This window comes from Rhinoraja longicauda, chromosome 10 (genome assembly GCF_053455715.1).
Source record: "Rhinoraja longicauda isolate Sanriku21f chromosome 10, sRhiLon1.1, whole genome shotgun sequence".
NCBI classification, from domain to species: Eukaryota; Metazoa; Chordata; class Chondrichthyes; order Rajiformes; family Arhynchobatidae; genus Rhinoraja; species Rhinoraja longicauda.
In genome coordinates, this window is record NC_135962.1 from 12,793,712 (window position 1) to 12,817,174 (window position 23,463).

Genomic DNA, 23,463 nt, shown 5'->3' on the forward strand with positions numbered 1-23,463 from the left:
CAAATACTGAAAAATTAATCAATAATGTAAACAAAGGCGCAATCTTCAAGATATGAGAAATTAATGTCCGTGATGCAGTTTTTATTTTTCTGTTGGAAAGTGTTGGTGTCTTTAGCTCTGTTTTCTCCCTGGCTTCTAATGCAATCCACAAATTTCCTCTCATTATTCAATAATGAGGCCCTTTGGTGTTTGTCAAACAAATATCTTTTATTTCATTTTCAGCATATCAACTCGATTTCTATCTTTCTCTGCCAGGAGACAAATATGAAACTGTCAAAAACGATTTAACAGAGTTTTGCAGTTGAGTGACTGATGGGGCAGAATCTCTTTGGAGACACTTGCAGCTGTTCGCTCAGTAATGACAGGGAATGGGCTGAGAATGTAAAACAAGCACAACAAAGATGCTCAAAAACAAAACACATCCATCATGATTGAAATTGAGTAATTCCTTGTCACTTTTCCTTCCATCAGAGATGTTAAATTAACATCATCCTTCATCAACCCCACTGGCTCATTTATTTAAAGATAACGGTCAGTTTCCCAATTTGGTTTCCAAAAGGTGTTTCTTCAGTTCTAACAAATGGACACCATTGGAACTCACACTAGCAATTAGGGGTAGACACAAAATGCTGGAGTAACTCAGCGGGTCAGGCAGCATCTCTGGAGAGAAGGAATGGGTGATGTTTCGGGTCGAGACCCTTCTTCAGACCAGCATCTGCAGGTTTTTTTTCCCTAGCAATTAGGGGAATTGCAGGCCAGGCCTGTTAACACATGGAAGAAATGGACGCAGAATAAAAATTGTGACTAAAAACAGCAGATCTGTATGTTCAGACCTTTCCATTATAATCTTTTATTTTAAAGGCAGCAATGCACAGTTTATTGGCAATGCAGGATCGAGGGCCTGTTTCTCCACTGTATGACTCAGGGCTATAAGACAATGACAGCTCATGATTTAGTTTGGAATTGAATATATATTTTCATTGTTGCACAGGATATCAACTAGCATCAGTTACCCGGATCAGTCAATCAAAAGACTGAGCGAATTTCACATGAGTTGGAGAAATTGGGATTAAATTAACAATCATGAGTTGCAAATGCCAAGGAGGTGAATGCAACTAAATGACTCATCTACCTGAACGGAAAAATGTAATGATTCAAGGCCAATTGGTCACTGGTCAAAGCTCGGTTCATTCCCTTAGTATCCTTTACCTCCCAGTCATCTTCTGTTTAAAATTTGACAGAAATGTAATTTCTGCAATAAGTTAAATACTCTGTTTCTGAAAATACAGTTAGATCTCAAAATATGTTTTGTAAAACGGTGTCCATCATAGTAAACATGTTTATTTGGATGTTAGAAATTTGGACATTTAAAGTCTTGAGTCTAGGGAATGACATCCGATATATCATTCATTATGAAAAAAAACAACACTTTGTCGTGACTTCGCTTGGCGGCTACAAGCTCCAGGGCAAAGGTATTCTTTTGCAGCGTTTCGGGTCCAATCCCAAAGCTGCCGTCAAACTCTCCTTTTGGTGCCTGAGTTGTAGCAAGAGGCTAGCAATAGGAAACCATTAGGAAAGAGGGACGAGTGAGAGAGGGGGTGAACACTGATTTCTGTCAGCCCATCCATGCATTCTGATGGGATATGGAACAGTCTTTGCTCTCCAGAGTCCGGAAGTGTTTCCTCCCCATTAGCTCTCTCCCCGGACCACTTTTGGAAACCATCTCATCCATAGTCGAACTGCCTGCTGTCATGTGTCCACTATTTCTCTGGTTGGGGTTGGGTTGTGTGGGGCAGCCTGTGTATTGTGGATGGTCTGATTGTGTGGGATGGAGTTCTGCTGCAGCTCGAGAGCTATTGCATTCTCGGGGAAGTTCTTGACCTGTTTTTGATACTCTACGAAAGTGCAAGTCTTGGTGGCAATTGCGATGATGTTCTTGCCAATAAATATGGTGGAGACCCGACTGTCTCGGAACAGTAACATGTTGATCGCCCGGATGAATATCGTGACTATGTTGATGGTTACCAAGCTCAAAACAGGATAGAGCATCATCTTCTGCGGAGCTATGTGCTCGCCTTGCATGCTGATCTCGCTGAGAGAGACACATGGCAGAATGAGCAAGAGAATATAGCAGTAGAAAAACATGAGGCCTTCCGCCCACATCGGAAGGCCAGACTTGTGCGGCTCCCACAGGTTGGCTTGGATATCCAAAATATCCAGCAAATCCAAGGCCACCCAGAAGAGACGTCCTCTTAGATCCTCCTTCTTCCTGAAAGTCTTGACGTAGTCCATGCTGTCCAAGGCGATCAAGATCAGGTATAGCCCGGGAACGCATATGGAGAGCAGTAAGGTCAGTGCCTTTCGAGCCACTATGTCCGTGTTTTTCCTCTCGGCCTTATAGTTCTGAAAAATAAAGTAGAGCTTAATCTCCAGGACGAATATGTAGAGGAACCAGAGGATCATGGCGTAGCCGCGCTTGGCAGTCTTCACCTCAGCTCCGACCCAGACAGCCACGTACCGGAGCACAATGAGGAAGCAGATGTCTCCCACCAGCACGATGATGCAGACCCCGATTTTGCGCGGCCCCTGGTTCTGCTCCACCAGGTAGGCGTCCATGAAGGCCATGCTGCTCATGATGACGATGGTGGAGAGGCACACGTGCCGCCGGTCCGGAGGTGGCAGGACCATGTTCGTGGTCAAGGAGCACCCTGTAGCCACTATTGCAGGCTGTCCTGTCAGGACTGAAGTAACAGGGCAACCTGGCTGAAGATTGCTAAAGGGTCACACGTCTTCTTCAATGAAGACAAGTATGATAGCCCCTGTTATTTTAATCTGCAGTTCCAAAATGTGGTCGCCTGTTGTCCTAGTCCTCCAATAATAAATCTAAAGGCCTGGTCGATTCCTGCTGGCAATCTCTTCCCATCTGTGCTCTTGTAATGGGTGCAATGATGTCTGAGGTGCTTTGTGTCTCGTGAAAGACAATGAGGTAACTCTTCATCAAATGGAGAAAGGCCGACATATCTCTGGAAATCATGGATCCCTGAGAATGCCTGACAAGACTGAGATGTGGAGTCTTGAGTAAAGGTTCATGACTTGCATGGTTGTAGGGGTCTCGGTTGCGATCGCGGTGGTGCAGGTGTGAACGGCCTGAGGTGTGAATGCATGGTAGTGCATTCAATCAATTGCGAATCTTCCAGTGGATGGACCCAACGGCTTGGGCACATTCATCAGCTGCCTTTCATGGATTGGAGCTGGTTTCGTCATACACCTCATGTCAGCCATTGTATCTCTCCAGAGCACCAACACCCCTCCCCGGAATCCTTACGTTGATTTTCTCTTCAGATCCATGAGATCTGGGGGGTAGGGAGGGAGAGAAGAAAGAAGAGAGGAACGTTAGTGTTGAAAGCTTACTATCACGCTACTTTCTGCTGTAAGCCGCATATCAATCCCTTGCAAACCGGTGTACATTGGGGGAAACAAGCCAGAATCGAACATATGTTGGAGCTTGTGGGTTTCTAACAGCAAACTATTCTCTACAGCGAACAGAATTTACAAAGGTTCACAGGATGAGCTTAATGCCTGCACAAGGAACCATGCAAGGACACATAAGGTGAATTTAGCTCTTGATGCTGCACTGCATAGTCTTGCCAATAGTGAAACCATGGAATATTGTGCAGAACCAGAAGGCCAAGTTCATTCGCTGTAGTTAGAAAAACAAGGCTGACCATAACTCAGGAAAAACAAGTAAGAACAGGAAGATAAAATGTATTAGGCATACATAAAGCAAATGTCATTGTGGGTTAGTGATCTGTGTACATGAGTAGCTCTGGGGTCCTGGGCTGTATTGTCCTTGCTGGAGTCAATTGGGGGTGATACTGGCTGAGACCTATCGACCTGGCTTCTTATTTATGATCACCAGTCCTTGTATTAGATTGCCATACTATGAACATGGAACATAGAAATGGAACACAGAGCAGTACAACACAGGAATGGGCCCTTTGGCCCACAATGTCTGTGCTGAACATGATGCCGTGAAACTGATCTCTGCCTGTCCCTCTATTCTCTACACTTCCATGTGCTTATCTAAAAGCCTCTTAAACATGCACCATTATCGTATCTGCCTCCACCACCCCTGGCAATACATTCCAGACCCCCACCCCTCTCTGTATTAAAAAAAAACTAGCCTTGCTCATCTCCATTAAACTTTCCCCATCTCATCTTATAGGTATCGTTATAATTTTCACTCTGGGACAAAGGTTCTGACTGTCAAACATGACCATGGAGTATTAGACAATACCTCTGGGTTAAAATTGGTGAACCGTCATTATTGAGGACTTAACTCATTGTAGTTCTGTTTGCAGGTTTGTGAGATGCAAAAGCATTTAAGTCATCAGCTGCAACTCCTTACATAAACCATGTCTGATGTTCACCATATAATTTAATTAATCGCTTGATGGAAGATGACTTACTGAGTAAAATCTAAATGAGATATTCCCATCAGATTGAACAATTTCCAATATTACCTTCCCTTGTTTGGAATAATTGGATTCCATTCATGCTTTCACTAGCTTTGTTTCTTTTTTTCAAACTAAAATACTTTGCAGTGAGGGTGAATTCCGAGCAAGAATCCCTCCAAGTCTGAGGATTGCCAGAAGGCAGCTCATAGAGTTGGAGGGACACAAAGAAATCAGCAGGGGCAAATAACCAGGGTGTTTCACCAGCTGGCATTGCAAGGGGGAGTTTAAATCCTTGCCTGTGGGAATAGTACATCGTGCGTGGGTGGGAATGTGGGCTTGGTAAAATGCTCATAATTTAGCAGACAGTGAGATGAGAGATTGTTGCCAAAGTGCACATCATTTGCAATTCTTTGGAAGAATTATTTAGCGGGGATAACACAAACACCTCAGTGGCGCAGCGGTAGAGTTGCTGTCTTACAGCGCTCGTGGCACCGAAGACCCGGGTTCAATCCCGACATACTGGTGCTGTCTGTAAGGAGTTTGCACGTTCTCCCCGTGACCTGCGTGGGTTTTCTCCGAGATTTTCGGTTTCTTCCCACACTCCAAAGACATACAGGCATATAGGTAAATTGGCTTGGTATAAGTGTAAATTGTCCATAGTGTTTGTAGGATAGTGTTAATGTGCGGGGATTGCTGGCCGGTGTGGACTCGGTGGGCCGAAGGGCCTGTTTCCACCCTGTATCTCTCAACTAAAACTAAACCTTTACATCCTCAGGAGATCAAGAGGAGGAAAACGAGGCTGAGCCAAAGACATGTGGGTGCAGCAGTCTTCCCCTTTGCTGCTTGACTTGCCTCCCTCACTATGCATCTGGCCCTGCAGCCTGGCCATCTAAACTGCCGGGCACTAAACAGCTCAAAGCTTGAGTCAAAGAGAGATACAGGATGGAAACAAGGCCTTCAGCCCACCGAGTCGAGTCCACGTCAACCACTCACTTGCATTCATCCTACATAAATAATATTTTTATTCTCTCCATATTCTCACCAATTCCTTCTGCTAATCAAACCTCTACTCAGCTTCCCCCACCCATCACTTGCCAGCTCTTGCGTCACCCCTCCCCCTCCCACCCCCCCCCACCCCCCGCCCCCCCCCGCCATCGAAATGTCATTAAGTCGTGTGATTTACCATTTACCTATTTTAGTTCCCTTCCCTTTTAATATCCTGGCAAAAAAAATCAATCCGTGCAAGGTCTGACATTTTCAATTCACCCAGCCTTTCAGAACCTTCATTAGTTGTGCTGCCTTCTCGCTGTTCCAGTCCACGCGAACCATTCTGTGAGACCAAGCAGCCTCTGGACAAGTGAAACAAGAAAGCATTGCTATTCCTTCACCCAGTCGGTACCTTGCACCTGAAGGCTGAGGATCACGGCAGGTTATTAATTAGCTGTTGTAAACAGCAGGGCTTACGTCTGCTCTATTATAGCAAGCAGGAGGCAGTTTAGCCTTAGGATCTATTCTACAGTTCAACCAGGTCATGATTTATCTACATTGTGGCTCCTTCCACTCTCCTTGGCTCTGTACCCCTGAGGCTGGCTCATATATCTCTCTGTCTCCGTTTGGAAACTTTCAATAGTGCCTCAGCCGCTCAGAAGGCATGTCTTCCACAACTTCAAGTCTATTCTCCCTGTACAGAACTCTGTGAAAAGAAACCATTGCTTCTTGCTATCAAGTCCTCAATCTTAAATGCTGTAATCCCATAATCTTTAAATCAGAAGTGAATAAAAGACTAGTCCCATTGAACCTGAACGCTTAAATGAATTCATTCAATTTGGGTTTCATGCCGGTAAATTTCCTCAGCATGGTTTCCAATGCCAACAGATCCATTCTCCTTTATGTCAGTAACTCGCCTTGGTTCAAATCTGAGATTCACAATACTTGACCCTGTGAACCCAGAACAGGAATAAGAAACATACAGTGCCCTCCATAATGTTTGGGACAAAGACCCATTCATTTATTTGCCTCTGTACGCCACGATTAACGATTTGTAATAGAAAAAAATCACATGTGGTTAAAGTGCACATTGTCAGATTTTATTAAAGGATATTTTTATACATTTTGGTTTCACCATGTAGAAATTACAGCTGTGTTTATACATAGCCCCCCCCCCCCCCCCCCAATTTCAGGGCACCATAATGTTTGGAACACATGGCTTCACAGGTGTTTGTAATTGCTCAGGTGTGTTTAATTGCCTCCTTAATGCAGGTATAAGAGAGCTCTCAGCACCTAGTCTTTCCTCCAGTCTTTCCATCACTTTTGGAAACCTTTATTGCAGTTTATCAACATGAGTTGTGCCAATGAAAGTCAAAGAAGCCATTATGAGATTGAGAAACAAGAATAAAACTGCCAGAGACATCAGCCAAACCTTAGGCTTACTAAGATCAACTGTTTGGAACATCGTTAAGAAGAAAGATAGCACTGGTGAGCTTACTAATCGCAAAGGGGCTGGCAGGCCAAGGAAGACCTCCCCAGCTGATGACAGAAGAATTTTCTCTATAATAAAGAAAAAAAAAACAAACACCTGTCTGTCAGATCAGAAACACTCTTCAGGAGTCAGATGTGGATTTGTCAATGACCACTGTCCGCAGAAGACTTTATGAACAGAAATACAGAGGCTACACTGCAAGATGCAAACCACTGGTTAGCTGCAAAAATAGGATGGCCGGGTTACAGTTTGCCAAGAAGTGCTTAAAAGAGCAACCACAGTTCTGGAAAAAGGTCTTGAGGACAGATGAGACGAAGAATAACATATCAAAGTGATGGCAAGAGCAAAGTATTGAGGTGAGCAGGAACTGCCCAAGATCCAAAGCATACCGCCAAATCTGTGAATCATGGTGGTGGGGGTGTTAAGGCCTGGGCATGTATGACTGCTGAAGGTACTGGCTCACTTATCTTCATTGATGATACAACTGCTGATGGTAGTAGCATAATGAATTCTGAAGTGCATAGACACATCCTATCTGCTCAAGTTCAAACAAATGCCTCAAAACTCATTGGCCGGTGGTTCAATCTACAGCAAGACAATGATCCCAAACATACTGCTAAAGCAACAAAGTTTTTCAAAACTAAAAAATCATCAATTCTTGAGTGGCCAAGTCAATCACCCGAGCTGAACCCAATTGAGCATGCCTTTTATACGCTGAAGAGAAAACTGACAGGGACTAGCCCCCAAAACAAGCATCAACTAAAGATGGCTGCAATACAGGCCTGGCAGAGCATCACCAGAGAAGACACCCGGCAACTGGTGATGTCAATGAATTGCAGATTTCAAGCAGTCATTGCATGCAAAGGATATGCAACAAAATACTAAACATGACTACTTTCATTTACATGACATTGCTGTGTCCCAAACATTATGGTGCCCTGAAATGGGGGGACTATGTATAAACACTGCTGTAATTTCTACATGGTGAAACCAAAATATTTAAAAATGGCCTTTATTAAAATCTGACAATGTGCACTTTAGCCACATGTGATTTTTTTCTATTACAAATCTCAAATTGTGGAGTTCAGAGGCAAATAAACAAATGATGGGTGTTTGTCCCAAACATTATGGAAGGCACTGTAAATACAACATAACCTGTCAAACTGAAGTGATTATACACACGCATATATTTATGTAGAACTGTACAGCAGAGAAACAGTTCCTTTGGTCCACGATGTCTGGGTCAAACATGATGCAAGTTAAACTAATCTCCTTTGTCTGCACAAGATCCACTCCCTCTATTCTGTGCATTTCCACTATTTTCCTCTCTCCCTCCCATTCCTTTCCTTTGTCTCCTTCCAATCTCCATCATCCCCTCTGTCCCTCGAGTCCTTCCCTTCTCCCTCTTTGTAGGTTAAACACATGGATAGGTGAAATTAAAAAGGGAAAGAAAATGTTCTGTATTGATCTCATTTGAGATGGCCTATTTGCCTTTCAAATGTAGGATGTTCCACTAAACACTGGACTTCAGACAACTCGACTTCCAAGTGCAGACTTTGGTCACGTGTTCCATTTTGTGGTCTCACCAGAATTTTGTGCAGTTAAAATATGTCTTTCACTCACTTACCCTCAAGTACATTAGCTTCCATTAATCTTTCAAATTTATATTGACGTTATAATGATTTGCGAAACTGCCTTTCTTTTTTAGCTCTATAGCATTTTAAAAGTACCATCCTATTTTCAGTTCCAGAATGGATGACTTCACAGTTGTCTGCGTTGAAAATCATTTGCCTGTCTTGCTTGTTTTTACTTTAGTTGACTAAGAGCTCTGTAATTTAATGCGTCCACCTGCACTGCCTACATTGCTACCTATCCTCACATCATCAGGTGAATGATGTGAAAATCATTGTGGTCCCAAGAATAATTTTTTTGGCACACCACAAGTCACATCCCGGCAAAACTTAGCATCCACAGTTTCATCATTTTCACAGTTCTTCAGCCAGTCTCTAAATCATCTCAATAAATTTCCTTCAATTTTGCAACCTTTCACTTTAGCTAAGTGGGACGATATGCAATTCCCTTTGGAGGTCCAGACAAATGTCATGTTGAGAGATGCCAGGAACTGCAGATGCTGGAATCTTGAGCAAAACACAATGTGCTTGAGTAACTCAGTGAGTCAGGCAGCTTGAGTGAAGGGAATAGATAGGGGATATTTCGGGTCAAGACCGTTTTTTTGGACTTCAATCATATATCTAGGCAATCTGCAACTTTGGGTAGCACGGTGGCGCAGCTGGTAGAACTGCCTCTGCAAAGCTCTAGTGGCATGTGTTACATCCCAACCTCTGGTACTATCTGTGTGGAGTGTACACAAACTCCCTGTGACCATGTGGGTTTCTCCTGTGTGCTCCAGTTTTGCTCTCGAGTCCCAATGACTTGGTAGACACAAAATGCTGGAGTAACTCAGCGGGTCAGGCAGTATCTCAGGAGAGAAGGAATGGGTGACATTTCGGTTCGACCCGAAACGTCACCCATTCCTTCTCTCCTGGGATGTTGCCTGACCCGCTGAGTTACTCCAGCATTTTGTGTCTACCTTCAATTTAAACCAGCATCTGCAGTTGTTTTTCCGACCCAATGACTGGTCTTCAGTAGGTTAATTGGCCAATGTAAATTGTCCCTATAGTGCAGCTAAATGGTAGAATCTGGGAGGACTTGATGAGACCATGAGGAGAATAAAATTGATTGAGTACAATTAGTGTAAATGGATGGCTCACGATTGGCACAGACTTGTTGTGCTGATTGGAGAGATGAGAACAGTACATGTTAAATAAAGGAAAGGTAGTTTATTCCCAATGCAAAGAAGCATAGTGTTTCCCAAATCCCTTACTGATGATGACTCTAAGCACGAAGTGTTAATGAATTCCGTTTTTATGGACCAATTCTGGTTCAATAGTTAAAGTGATTTAAATTGCTGTTGAAAAAAGCACCATGGGAATACAAGTATTAGGCAATCTTTGCTCACCGATTAAATGCTGTTTCCCTCCTATATCATATCATATCATATATATACAGCGCGGAAACAGGCCTTTTCGGCCCACCAAGTCCGCGCCGCCCAGCGATCCCCGCACACTAACACTATTAACACTATCCTACACACTAGGGACAATTTTTACATTTACCCAGCCAATTTACCTACATACCTGTACGTCTTTGGAGACTGCACATATCACTCAATGACTCTGTGACCTCTTCAAAATATTCAATCAGTTTTGACAAGGATGACCTACCCTTCCTGGATTTATGACATATCTTTGATCCATTGATGATTTTCAAGGGGATCAATATCTCTGTCTTTAATAAAGGCTCTAATAATTTCTTAACAATACATGTTTGGCCAGCTGGTCTATAATTCCCTGCTTTGCCTCTCTCACCTTTTCTAAATAGCAGAGTGTCCCGTGCAATTTTCTAAACCAGAGGAGCAGTTCCTGTATTGAGAGAATTTTGGAAAATTTGGAATTCCGTAATCCTTGGCGAAAAATTTATTAATGGGGTATTCTCATTTGCAGATTGAATATTTTACGTGTAAAGTGAAGGATTACATTGAGGGAGGAGGACGGGCAATGCAGATCACACAAAGGCAACTTACTCCAAATGGAAAGACACATAACATTTCCCCAGATCTCTAACTGGCGATTCTAAGTGTCTTTCGGACCAAGTGTTAATGAGTTAATTTCTTTTGATGGGACAACCCTGGTTCAATAGTCAAAGCAAATTAAACTGCTGCTGAAAAAGGACCATGGGGACACGTCTATTAGGCAGTCATTATTCACCAATTAAAAGCGATTTGTAACTCTTGCACCCGAAGCAGATCAACATGATCCTTTTATTAATTATGCCATTGTGAGGGCATTAATGCTGATTCCCTCTTCTTGTCCACATTGACAGGGTGCCGACAGTTAATGGAGGACAGAGAAGCTGAGATTGCTCTCCTGGTTAAAATTAATTTAATATAAGGTTTCAAAACTCAGAGGTGTTTTGGCAAAATATATAGAAGGGGGGGGGAGGCGGAAGGATGAAATAATTGGCTGAGGAACCACTAAGTGGGTGAGAATTTATTTTAACTGCACAGATTGCAGTGATTCTGAATGCTTTGTCTGTCAGGGTGGTGGAGACAAGATCAAAATAAAGTTACATAAGTACTTGAGATTGACAATTGGGAATAGATAAATTCCTGTTCTTGAAAACATTGCAGGTCTATGGGGAAGTGCAGGACTAATTAGACACTTCTGTGAAGGAGATGATTGTGCTCAGTGGAATGGCTTCGTTCCCTCCGGCAGATAAACACTGTGACGTACGGTGACTATGCTGTGACTTGCTATTCTATGCTACTCCGCTCTCCAAGTACCCTCGCAACTGCACATGCCAAGCCTTGAGCCTTGTTCCTCCATTTTCCTCTGTGGGACAATAACATCATATTCACTCTGGTTGAACTGCATTAGGGGTATCATTGGGGAAAGCCTTAGCGGAATCGCAATTGATCTCTCTGTTTCCCTCAGTTGAGAAAAGAAGGTACTGTGAGTTAATTATGGCTCTGCAGGTGAAGCCCTTTCCTCTGATTTATAGTACATGGTTGCAGGGCCGTCTTAACGCATGGGCCTGATGGGCACTTGCCCGGGGGCCCACGAGCATAGGGGCCCCATGCTGATCTGTGTATGTTAAGTGACTTGCAATAAATAAATACTACTTTAAAAATATAGGTTCAATAAGTGCTTTTTTCGCAACATTTTCGGTCACTAAGTGCTTCTCACAGCGATCTGTAAGTGCTTTCCACAACAATGTAGCACCCTAAGTCCATCGCTAAGTGCTTTTCGGTAAGTGCTTTTCGCCGGCACGACAGGGGGGGCCTGGTAGGGAAAGGGGGGTGGGGGAGAGTAACGGTAGGGGCCCCAGTACACTGCTTTGCCCGGGGGCCCATAATGCTGTAAAAACGGCCCTGCATGGTTGAAAGCTTTGGTTCTGCTCCAGAGCTTTGGGCACATAATGCAACACAGAGGGATTGCCGTCTTTCAGGTGAACAATTAAACCAAGGCGTGCAGGAAGGAACTGCAGATGCTGGTGTAAAACCGAGGATAGGCACAAAATGCTGGAGTAACTCAACGGGACAGGGCAGCATCTCTGGAGAGAAGGAATGGGTGACGTTTCAGGTCGAGACCCTTTTCAGACCACCACCTCTAACCTCTCAGGCATTATTTAGAAAAAAGATACGATGTGGATTATGTCGGCTTTCAGAACTATTCCATCAATCCCCTTCTCCCTGTTATTTCCCTTGTTATCTATTTTCTCTCAAGCCCATCCAATTCTCCTGCCATCCACCTGCAACAGGGGTGATTTACAGATGACAATGCACATACCAAAACATGCTCTTTTGGATGTGGACTGGAGCACCCAGGGGAAATTCACAGTCACAGTGAGTTTGTGACAACTTCACACAATAGCACCAAAGGTCAGGATCGATCTTAGTCTGCTGAAGCTGTGCAGTAACATTAAGAAACATAGAAACATAGAAAATAGGTGCAGGAGTAGGCCATTTGGCCCTTCAAGCCAGCACACACCATTCAATATGATCATGGCTAATCATCCAAAATCAGTACCCCGTTCCTGCTTTCTCCCCTTATATCTTGATTGCAGTTCACCATTCTGGACAAAGAGAATCGCTGCTTTATCTGGAAGTACTGTTTAGGCCACGAGGATGTTCTGTTGGCAGTTTCACCTTTGCTATTTACCAAATAAGCACAAGAGCTTGCAGAACAGTACTAAGCAAATGATTCAGATTGCCAAACAACTCGTGATCAGGCATCAACCTGAGACTCTCTCTGCTCCATCAGGTAGATGTAAATAATCACCAAGAATGCTTTCAGAGAAGTGCAGGGGAGTTCTCCCATGTATGCTGATCCCTTAACTGCCATCTGCAGCACATGCTCTTGTCATTATCAGATGTGGCAACTTGCCATGTTTGAATTCACTGCCACTTTCTCCAAATTGCAACAATCACTACACCAGAGAAATACTTTGGCCGTTCATGACCTTACGAGATGAAAGATGCTCTACAAATGCAGGTCCTTTCTACCCTTACTTCAGGAGAAAACAACGTGAAAGAGAAGGGGCGGCACAGCGGTAAAGTTGCTGCCTTACAACACCTACAGCGCCAGAGATTCGATCCCAACTATGGGTGTTGTCTGTACGAAGTTTGTACGTTCCCCCCGTGACCATGTGGGTTTTCTCCGAGATCTTTGGTTTCCTCCCACACGCCAAAGACATACAGGTTTGTAGGTTATTTGGCTTGGTATAAATGTAAAACTCTCCCAAAACTGTAGGCTAGTGCTAATGTGTGGGGATTGCTGGTTGGCGTGGACTCGGTGGGCCGAAGGGCCTGTGTCTGAGTTGCATCTCTAAACTATACTAAGCAGGTTTGTGAAAGGAATCTTTTTTGCAAATCTCATTATTAAATAGTTGAAAGTTGTACTTTGACTCTTTCTATGTGAGGATTCGTTAAATGGAAAACTACATGCTGGAAGTTAGAGGCTCCTTTTTGATTCACTGTAGATCTCAGCACATATGTTCTGCCTTCCTTTGCTTCCTTTGCTACTGCTATTGGTCAGCTTCTGTGCAGTCAGAAGTACACACCGTTTTCTGTAAGATTGGGTCATTCTTGTAGTGAAGCAGCCCCATCGCCAATGATTTTTAGATTTTTTTTTACATTTAGAGATACAGCGCAGAAACAGGCCCTTTGGCCCACCGGGTCCGCGCCGCCCAGCGATCCCCGCACATTAACACTATCCTACACCCACTAGGGACAATTTTTACATTTGCCCAGCCAATTAACCTACAAACCTGTACGTCTTTGGAGTGTGGGAGGAAACTGAAGATCTCGGAGAAAACTCACGCAGGTCACGGGGAGAACGTACAAACTCCGTACAGACAGCACCCGTAGTCAGGATCGAACCTGAGTCTCCGGCGCTGCATTCGCTGTAAGGCAGCAACTCTACCGCTGCGCCACCGTGATCATGGATATAGTTTTTTGCAAGAGAAAGCCTAGAGAGAATGGACATGGCAGGGATGTTTCCAGTAATGGGAGAGCCTAGAACCTCACAATAAAAGGGCATACCTTTAGAATGGAGATGAAGAGGAATTTCTTTAGCCAGAGGGTGGTGAAGATATGGAATTCATTGCCACTGTGGAATTACTGTGGAAACCAAGTAAATTGGGTATTTTAAAAACTGAGATTGATATGTTCTTGATTAGTAAGGGCATCAAAGATTATAGGGAGGAGGTCGGAGAATGGGGTTGAGAGGATAAAGATAGATCAGCCAGAGGGTGGTGAAGATATGGAATTCATTGCCACTGTGGAATTACTGTGGAAACCAAGTAAATTGGGTATTTTAAAAACTGAGATTGATATGTTCTTGATTAGTAAGGGCATCAAAGATTATAGGGAGGAGGTCGGAGAATGGGGTTGAGAGGATAAAGATAGATCAGTCATGATTGAATGATGGAGTAGATGGGCTGAATAGCCTAATTCTGCTCCAATGTCATATGGTCTTATGGTCTAAGATCAAATTATTGGAATAATGAGAGCAAGCAACAAATCTAGCCTGTTTGATAGTTCGTTATTGATGGTTAATTTCAGTTTGAATTGTACAGCACCAAATCTAGTTAGTGGAGACAGAAGGGGACCAATTATGTCTTCTATCTGAAGAGCAGTACAGCTGGAATAATGGGACCTTTAGGGTGGGTACACTGTGTCCAGTTGATGTTATAACAGCAATTTTCCAATTCGAGGCAGTTAGTAGTGAACTTCGCTTACCTCCGCAACCCTCCATTAATCACTCTAAGCTTGCATGTCCCTTTATTTCTTTTTCATCTCAGGCTTCCCATTAGTCTATCAACCAAACAGCTTTGTAAATACTCTGGGATACCCTATTCATCCGCCTTACTCTCCTCAACTAATAACCAACTTGTTTTCCCACTTTTCCAATCCTGATGAAGGAATATTGACGTGAAGCACTTCCCCTCCACAGATGCTGAGCGTTTGCAGCATTCCCAGTTTGCATTCCCCGTTTGTGGGCCGCGGCACGACTCCTGGAAGTTGGCCTCCTACAAACCCTACGGCAGTGAGGAGATTGAATCTTACTGCAAATACCGCAGATGCTGGAAACCTGAAGTAAAAACCCAGACTGGTGGAAATACGTAAACGGTTAGGCAGCATCTGGAGAGAGGGACAGAGTTTGTGTTTCTGGCCAATGGCCTTTCATCTGATGTGCTGAGCATTTCCAGCATTTTCTGTTTTTTTAGACCTGCCAACTTTTTCTGTAACGTTTTATACCAGGAGGGTACACGTGGCAATAATAAACCAAACTGAAACTAAAGACTTTTAGTGGCTGGAGGCAGGCACTGAATTCTGAATTACCTTTATTGTCATTCAAAATGAATTGAACGAAAATCATTTGCCACGCAGCCACAACAGTACAGAGTAAAAGACACAAGACACACAATTTTAACAAAAACATCCGTCACAGTGACTCCTCCAGACACCCCTTCACTGTGATGGAAGGCAAGAAAACTTCTTCTCTCTTCACCCATGCTTCTCCCACGGACAGATAGTTCGACTTCTGCCGAGGCGACCGAGGCTCCCGACTCGCGCAGCCCCCGCAAGGAGATGGAAGGTCTCTTGGCCGAGCCGCGCCGGGCGATGGAAAGTCCCGCGGCCGAGCCGCGCCGGGCCACGGTCCTGCAAGCGGGTCGATCAAGCCCTCCGACGGGGTGGTGGAAGCCGCCACGGCTGGAGCCGGTCGCCAGCCAGGGACCTGCGAGCTCCCGATGTTGCGGTCCACAGGGCCCGTGGCCGAGCCTCCGGAGGTAAAGCTGCAGCCTCCGAAAGTCGGCCAGCTCCGAGATGGTTAGTCCTGGCCCTGCGACTGGAGCCCTCAGGATCTATCGCAGCTGGAGGCCGCCCACTCCATGGCGTTGGGCCGCAGCACCACGGAGATACGACTCGGAAAAGGGTCGCATCTCTGTCGAGAAAGAGATTTAAAAAAAGAAAGGTTTCCCCCACCCACACCCCCCCCCCCCCCCCACCACCCAGTTGTAACAAGATGTCACCAAACAAAGGGGTTCAAGTTATTAGGTACTGAGACAAAAGGCAGTGCGTAAAGCCTCTGTGTAGTGGGTACAGGGTCTGGTCACCATGTGAGTGCTGCTACCGCGTGCAGGAAATCCCCGGGTTACGACAGGGTTCCGTGCCTCGGAACTGTTGGCAAGTTGGAAACAAACGCTGTGTGTGAGAGGGGATCACAGAAACAACTGTGACAGGAGAGTGAGCAGGTGGGAGGGAGATCGGGTGACGCACTGAGCGAGTCAGTCTGACAGCGCTCCATGACCTGCTCAGCTCCACCCAGCCCCTGAATGCAGTGGGTCCTGCTGAGAATCGGGGAGAGATGACATGCGGGACTTCCCCTTTCCCACCTTGCGGAAGATGCCTGAAGCCCCAAAGTTGCCGCTAAATCTGTTCCCTACTATCCCGCTGGTCTGCAAAATGCTCATGCATACATGCATGTATGGTGTCCATAAGTCAGGACCTACGGAGGACCTGTAATAGGACACACTGACTTGCCCCTACACAGCGATCACAGATGGTTGGACGTGCAGCAGTTAGTGCAGCTGGAAGGTTCAGTACTGACCTGGAGAGCTTCCGGGGAAAACCAATGGGGAGGACATACAAGCCCCGTATAGACAGCACCCATAGTCAGGATCAAACCTGGGTCTCTGGTGCTGTGAGGCAGTAACTCTAACTCTGCGCCACTGTGCTGTCCTTTGTAGAACAAGATTCATTGGGAGCAGCTAAGAGGCAGCCTAACTTATAAAATACAGCCCAGTGCAATACGTGCCCAGTGAAGTTGATATGACGCTCATCAGAGGTTCATTGGTTGAAAGTATTAATTGGTCTTCCCTTTGTTCAGGCAGGTCTACAGTTTTCTGCTCTGTGCTGTTTCTTTGGTCTGAACACTCCTATCCACAGGTAATCACTTTGCTCCCAATAGTAGAAGCAATACTATGATTTGGTTTTGTACCAATCCAGTAAATGCTCTCTGGACCGTTATCCAAGAGCTGAAAATTGTTCTTGCACCCATATTCATCCTCGATCAACACCTCCAAAAACAATTTAGTCGAGCTTGGTCTGTGTGCAATTGCTGTGTTAAAACCAACAGGCTGCACTGTCTGCAAACCAAAGCCTATCATAATTTGTGGAATCGAAATGGAAAATGCTGGATAGACTCGGCAAGTCAGGCAGCATTTCATAGAGTATTGAAACAGGCCCTTCGGCCCACCAAGTCTGTGCTGACCATCAATCACCCATGCACACTAAAATCCTGTTTTATCGTACCCACATTCCCATCAACTTCTTCTTGTGGGAAGAGAAATAAAAGCAAAGTTTTTGGGGCAGAGACTCTTCCCCAGAATTAATGGTGGCTTCAGAGCGTGCTGATGGGTATTTGCAGAACTTGCATTGCCTCTTTCCTGCCAGCAATTCTTTCCTCCTTAATTTATCATTTATTCAGTTCATTTATTAAAGAAGTTTAATCAGCATAAAAAGGGCTGTCCCACTGACTTAAGAGTGAAGATTTATAAACAGCTGTAAACAAGTGGTGCTTGCAGTGAGCAGATTCATGGAGTAACGTGACTGGAATGCTGAGATTACCACAAGGCTCCAACTCAGGGAGGAAGCTTTTATCTTGCTTTTTAATTAAGCTTCTTTCTCCTGCTGTGCGTCCTGCTACTCTGAGATCAACCAAATGTGTTGTTAAACATCAGCCTCATTCTGTTTAACAGCTGAAAAATCGTGGTGTGGATGAGTTCAGGGTTGTAAAATAATGGTGGCAAAGGTGGTGCCTTCAGCTCTCTTTGCTTCCAGCTCTGGAAATCTCACGCTGTTTCTTTGCCCCAACACTTCCATTGGCTTTGGGGACCATAAGCACTGACCTACCCATTCACATTTGTTCTGTCTCAGGACTAATTACCGACTGATAACTTGTCTGTGAATTGAAGTGAATCCACATTGGTGTATAGATGGTAGACACCACTAAAAAGTTGGAACTGGAAATTGAATTGAATTGAATTTATTTATCATTCCAAAACAATTTGAACGAAATGTCATTACCATACAGTCATAACAATAAAAAGCAACCAAAACGCACAGTTACATAAATCTAACATAAACATCCATCACATGACTCTCGTCCAGGCACCTCCTCACTGTGATGGAAGGTAAAACAAGTCTTATCTCTTCCTTGCTTCTTCTCCCGCGGTCAGGCAGTGAAACTGCTGCGTCGAGGTGATGAAGGCTCCTGATATTGAAGCCCCCGCCGTCGATGGAAGATCCCGCGGCCGAGCCGCGCCGGGCGATGAAAGGTCCTGCGAACTGGGCCGATTCAAGCCTTGTGATTCGGGGCGGACGCAGTTGCTGTGGCTGGAGCTCCTGAAAAGTCGCTCGCCAACCAGGGACCTGCGAGCTCCCGAATCTACAGACCACAGGGCCCGCAACTGAAGCCTCTGAAGCCTCCGAAAGTCAAGTGGCAGCCACAGTCGCAGCACCACCGCAGCCTCCGAAAGCCAGTCAGCTCCGCCAGTCCGCAGGCTCTGCGACCGGAGTCCTCAAGGTCGATCCCAGCTGGAGGTCGCCCAGCTCCTCGATGTTAGGCCGCAGCGCCAACGGAGACACGGCACGGAAAGAAAGTTGCATCTCCGTTGGAGAAAGAGATAAAAAAGGTTTTCCCCAGCCACCCCCACCACCACCCACATAATACACAACTAAAAATAGACTAATACATGCATCTAACATTAACGATGACAAAGAAGGAAGAAAGTCAGACAGACTGCAGGCGCACACACGTACGCGCGCCCACACACACACACACAAACACACACACAATATTGATGTATGCATGGGATGCCTTGCCTTCTATGTACTACGTATGTGTGACATACGGGGGAACAAAATTGTGAGAGAGTAAAAAAATACAAAGGATAAATCTTTTACAACAATGGTATATAAGGGACATATAATATAAGAAAATAACTGCAGATGCTGGTACAAATCGATTTATTCACAAAATGCTGGAGTAACTCAGCAGGTCAGGCAGCATCTCGGGAGAGAAGGAATGGGTGACGTTTCGGGTCGAGACCCTTCTTCAGACTGATGTCGGGGGTGGGACAAAGGAAGGATATAGGTGGAGACAGGAAGATAGAGGGAGATCTGGGAAGGAGGAGGGGAAGGGAGGGACAGAGGAGCTATCTGAAGTTGGAGAAGTCGACGTTCATACCACCGGGCTGCAAACTGCCCAGGCGAAATATGAGGTGCTGCTGCTCCAATTTCCGGCGGGCCTCACTATGGCACTGGAGGAGGCCCATGACAGAGAGGTCAGACTGGGAATGGGAGGGGGAGTTAAAGTGCTGGGCCACCGGGAGATCAGTTGCGTTAATGCGGACCAAGCGCAGGTGTTCCGCGAAGCGATCGCCGAGCCTGCGCTTGGTTTCGCCGATATAAATAAGTTGACATCTAGAGCAGCGGATGCAATAGATGAGGTTGGAGGAGGTGCAGGTGAACCTCTGTCTCACCTGGAAAGACTGTTTGGGTCCTTTGATGGAGTTGAGGGGGGAGGTAAAGGGACAGGTGTTGCATCTCGTGCGGTTGCAAGGGAAAGTGCCCGGGGTTAGGGTGGTTTGGGTAGGAAGGGACGAGTGGACCAGGGAGTTGCGGAGGGAACGGTCTCTGCGGAACGCAGAGAGGGGAGGGGATGGGAAGATATGGCCAGTGGTGGGGTCCTGTTGTAGGTGACGGAAATGTTGGTGGATGATATGTTGGATCCGCTGGCTGGTGGGGTGGAAGGTGAGAACGAGGGGGATCCTGTCCTTGTTGCGAGTGGGGGGAGGGGGAGCAAGAGCGGAGCTGCGGGATGTAGAAGAGACCCTAGTGAGAGCCTCATCTATAATGGAGGAGGGGAAGCCCCGTTTTCTGAAGAACGAGGACATCTCGGAAGCCCTAGTCTGAAACACCTCATCCCGGGCGCAGATGCGGCGTAGACGGAGGAATTGGGAGTAGGGGATAGACTTTTTGCAGGGGACCGGGTGGGAAGAAGTGTAGTCCAGATAGCTGTGCGAGTCGGTGGGCTTGTAGTAAATGTCCGTCACTAGTTTTTCTCCTGTGATGGAGATGGTGAGGTCCAGAAACGGGAGGGAGATGTCAGAGATAGTCCAGGTATATTTAAGGGCAGGATGGAAATTGGAGGTGAAGTGTATGAAGTCAGTGAGTTCTGCATGGGTGCAAGAGGTAGCACCAATGCAGTCGTCGATGTAGCGGAGGTAGAGTTCGGGGATGGGGCCAGTGTACGTCTGGAACAGGGATTGTTCGACGTACCCGACAAAGAGGCAGGCGTAGCTAGGGCCCATGCGAGTGCCCATAGCTACGCCTCTGGTTTGGAGGAAGTGGGAGGAGTCAAAGGAGAAGTTGTTGAGGGTAAGAACCAGCTCTGCTAGGCGGAGGAGAGTGTTGGTCGATGGGGATTGGCTGGTTCTACGGTCGAGGAAGAAACGGAGGGCTTCGAGACCATCCTTGTGGGGGATGGAAGTGTAGAGTGACTGGACATCCATGGTGAAAATGAGGGAGTGGGGGCCTGGGAACCGGAAGTTATCCAGGAGATGGAGAGCGTGTGAGGTGTCTTGGACGTAGATGGGGACGTATATAAGGGACAGTTGGGTATGTAAAGGGTACACATTGTGGAATACTGGGATTAGGAATGAAAAGTGGAACAGTGGTTTTAATCATCAACTGTCCTTGTTAACCTCTCAAACCTTTGATCAATTTAGTCAGACGCATCCTTCCTCTAATATGTCAATGCTGTCTTGATTAATCTGTGGATTTGCAAACTTTATACCGTCCCTTAGAATTAGAACATAGAACAGTACAGCATGGGGACAGGTTCTTTGGCCTGCAATGTTTTGTCAAACACAATGCCGACCTAAACTGATCTCATCTGCCTGTACATAATCCATATCTCTCCATTCCTTGCACCTCCACCTGCCTGTCCAAAAGCCTCTTAAATGCCACTTATTGGCCTCCTCTACCCCTGGCAGTGCGTTCCAGATTCCCACCACCCTCTGTGTAAAAAAAAAAACGTGCCCAGCACATCTCCATTAAACTTTCCCTCTCTCACCTTATTGCAAAGCCCTCTAGTGTCGGGCATTTGCACCCTGGGAAATAGGTTCTAACTGCTGACCCTATCTACGCCATTGCAGTAACTACCAGAGATACACTAATAATTGTGCATTTGCTTGGCATATCCTTTCCACCCTTCTTAAACTATATTTGCAGTTCTCCCTAACTCTGGCACACGTATCACAGGCAGGGGGGGAATGTACACCGGTAGTCAAAGCCTGCACAATTTCCTCTCTTGCTTTGTTTTATCATCCTGGAATACATTTAATCTGAGACTGGCAGGTTAACAACTTTCCAAGATGCTGAATCCCTAGATAATTCCATTTTTATTATGTTTACTCCATGCAATCTGTAGCATTTCTATTCCGTAGCAGGGGCATCAATTCCAACCAGCTAACATTCGCAATTATTCAGATCTAAATCAACAATAACAAGTTGCATTTTTGGTGTTGGCTCTAATCTAAGAAAAGGGTCCAAGGAATTTTGGAGGAGTATAAACAAACAGAAGCTGATGCTGCCTATTTAGATACCGTTAAGGCAGCTTGGTCAAAGTTCAAGAGGGAGGGATTGAGAGATGGAATGATTTAAAGAGGGGCTTACAGAGCTCAGGCTGATTCAGCTGAGAGCATGTTGGCCATTGACGAATTTAAAATAAAAAGGATGAGAAATTATCTAGAAATGGACGAACTCAGTCATCCTGGATAACTGTAGAGCTGGAGGAGGTAACAGTGATAGGGAGGAACAGGGCCAAGAAGGGGTTTAATGTGAGGTTCAAAGTTGTGCCGTCGGCTAATCTGAGAGCACAGACCTCTTCAAATATACTCTCCAGTGAAGAGTGTAGATCACAGATATGGAAACACAAGGAAACTGCAAGTGCTGGAATATTGAGTGAAACGCAAAGTGCTGGAGTAACTCAGTGGGCCAGAGCCATCGTCAAACAGCATGGAAACAAGCCCATCGGCCATTTGGCCCATCTCATCCATGCCGATTAAGATGTCCAATGTAAGCTAGTCCCATTTGTCAGCGTATGGCTCATATCTCACTAAGTCTTTCCCATCTGTGGAGGGAATGGATAGGAGGCTTTTCAGGCTGGGACCTTTTTTCAGACCCTTCTTCAGACCACAGATATTTCTGTTTAAGAAATTTTAAGCACTGAGTTACTTAAATTGTGGGTGTAACTGCAGGGACTGAAGGCCCACCCACCTTTCCAAGAACACACTTCTCATAAACTAGGATGTATTCTTGATCTCTCAATCTACTTCATTGTGGCCTTTGCACTTTTCTTTTTATCTGCACTTTCTCTGTAGCCATTATATATATTCTGCATTTCATTTCTTTTTTCTTATGTATGTGTCTGTTGTACAAACTAATGTGCTATAAACATGGCACAATGTTTTTCAATGTATTCAGTACACATGGCATTAATAATGCAATACCAGAAACAACATTTTATGGTTAATACTTGCTGCAAATACTTTCCTATCCTGGACTAACTAATTTATAATTTAATTCCATTGGTCAGTTTAAATTGGCTCTAACAGTGATGAAAATGCATGAAATACTACACATGTCAACTTCGCTCACCGAAAGAACAATTTATATCATATCATATCATATCATATACAGCCGGAAACAGGCCTTTTCGGCCCACCAAGTCCGTGCCGCCCAGCGATCCCCGAACATTAACACTATCCTACACCCACTAGGGACAATTTTTACATTTACCCAGCCAATTAACCTACATACCTGTACGTCTTTGGAGTGTGGGAGGAAACCGAAGATCTCGGAGAAAACCCACGCAGGTCACGGGGAGAACGTACAAACTCCTTACAGTGCAGCACCCGTAGTCAGGATCGAACCTGAGTCTCCGGCGCTGCATTCGCTGTAAAGCAGCAACTCTACCGCTGCGCTACCATGCCGCCTTAACTTTAGATAGTCACTTTAGATAATTTAACTTTAGATAGTCACTTTTTATCTTTCCCCTTTCACTCGAGGTGTTCAATCATATCATGGCACAATTTCAGAAACAGGCAGGAGCATTGCACAACATGTACTGGGCAACACCTACATTCATAGAGAGGTACAATGTGAAAACATACTTTTTATCCCATCGGCTCAATGCTAACCATCAACCACCCATTTACACTAATCCCACATTCGAGCCATCTTTCAAATTCTCACATTCCCATTAACTACCACCAAGATTCTACCACTCACTACACGCTATGGGCAGTTAACCTACCAACCCATATGTCTTTGGG

The 23,463-nt window shown here is 45.2% G+C and overlaps 1 protein-coding gene across 2 annotated transcripts in view; it reads right to left on the reverse strand.

The window, feature by feature from the left end:
- Positions 1–211: 211 nt before the first annotated feature.
- The window catches only part of tmem121aa (transmembrane protein 121Aa), a 68,039-nt gene continuing 44,787 nt past the window's right edge, over positions 212–23,463 (reverse strand). For both annotated transcript variants that reach the window (XM_078406226.1, XM_078406227.1), the window contains exon 2: positions 212–3,353. In XM_078406226.1, coding sequence (XP_078262352.1) covers positions 1,750–2,688 — 939 coding nt within the window. In that variant the 5' untranslated portion in view covers positions 2,689–3,353 and the 3' untranslated portion in view covers positions 212–1,749. The remainder of the gene's footprint in view (positions 3,354–23,463) is intronic.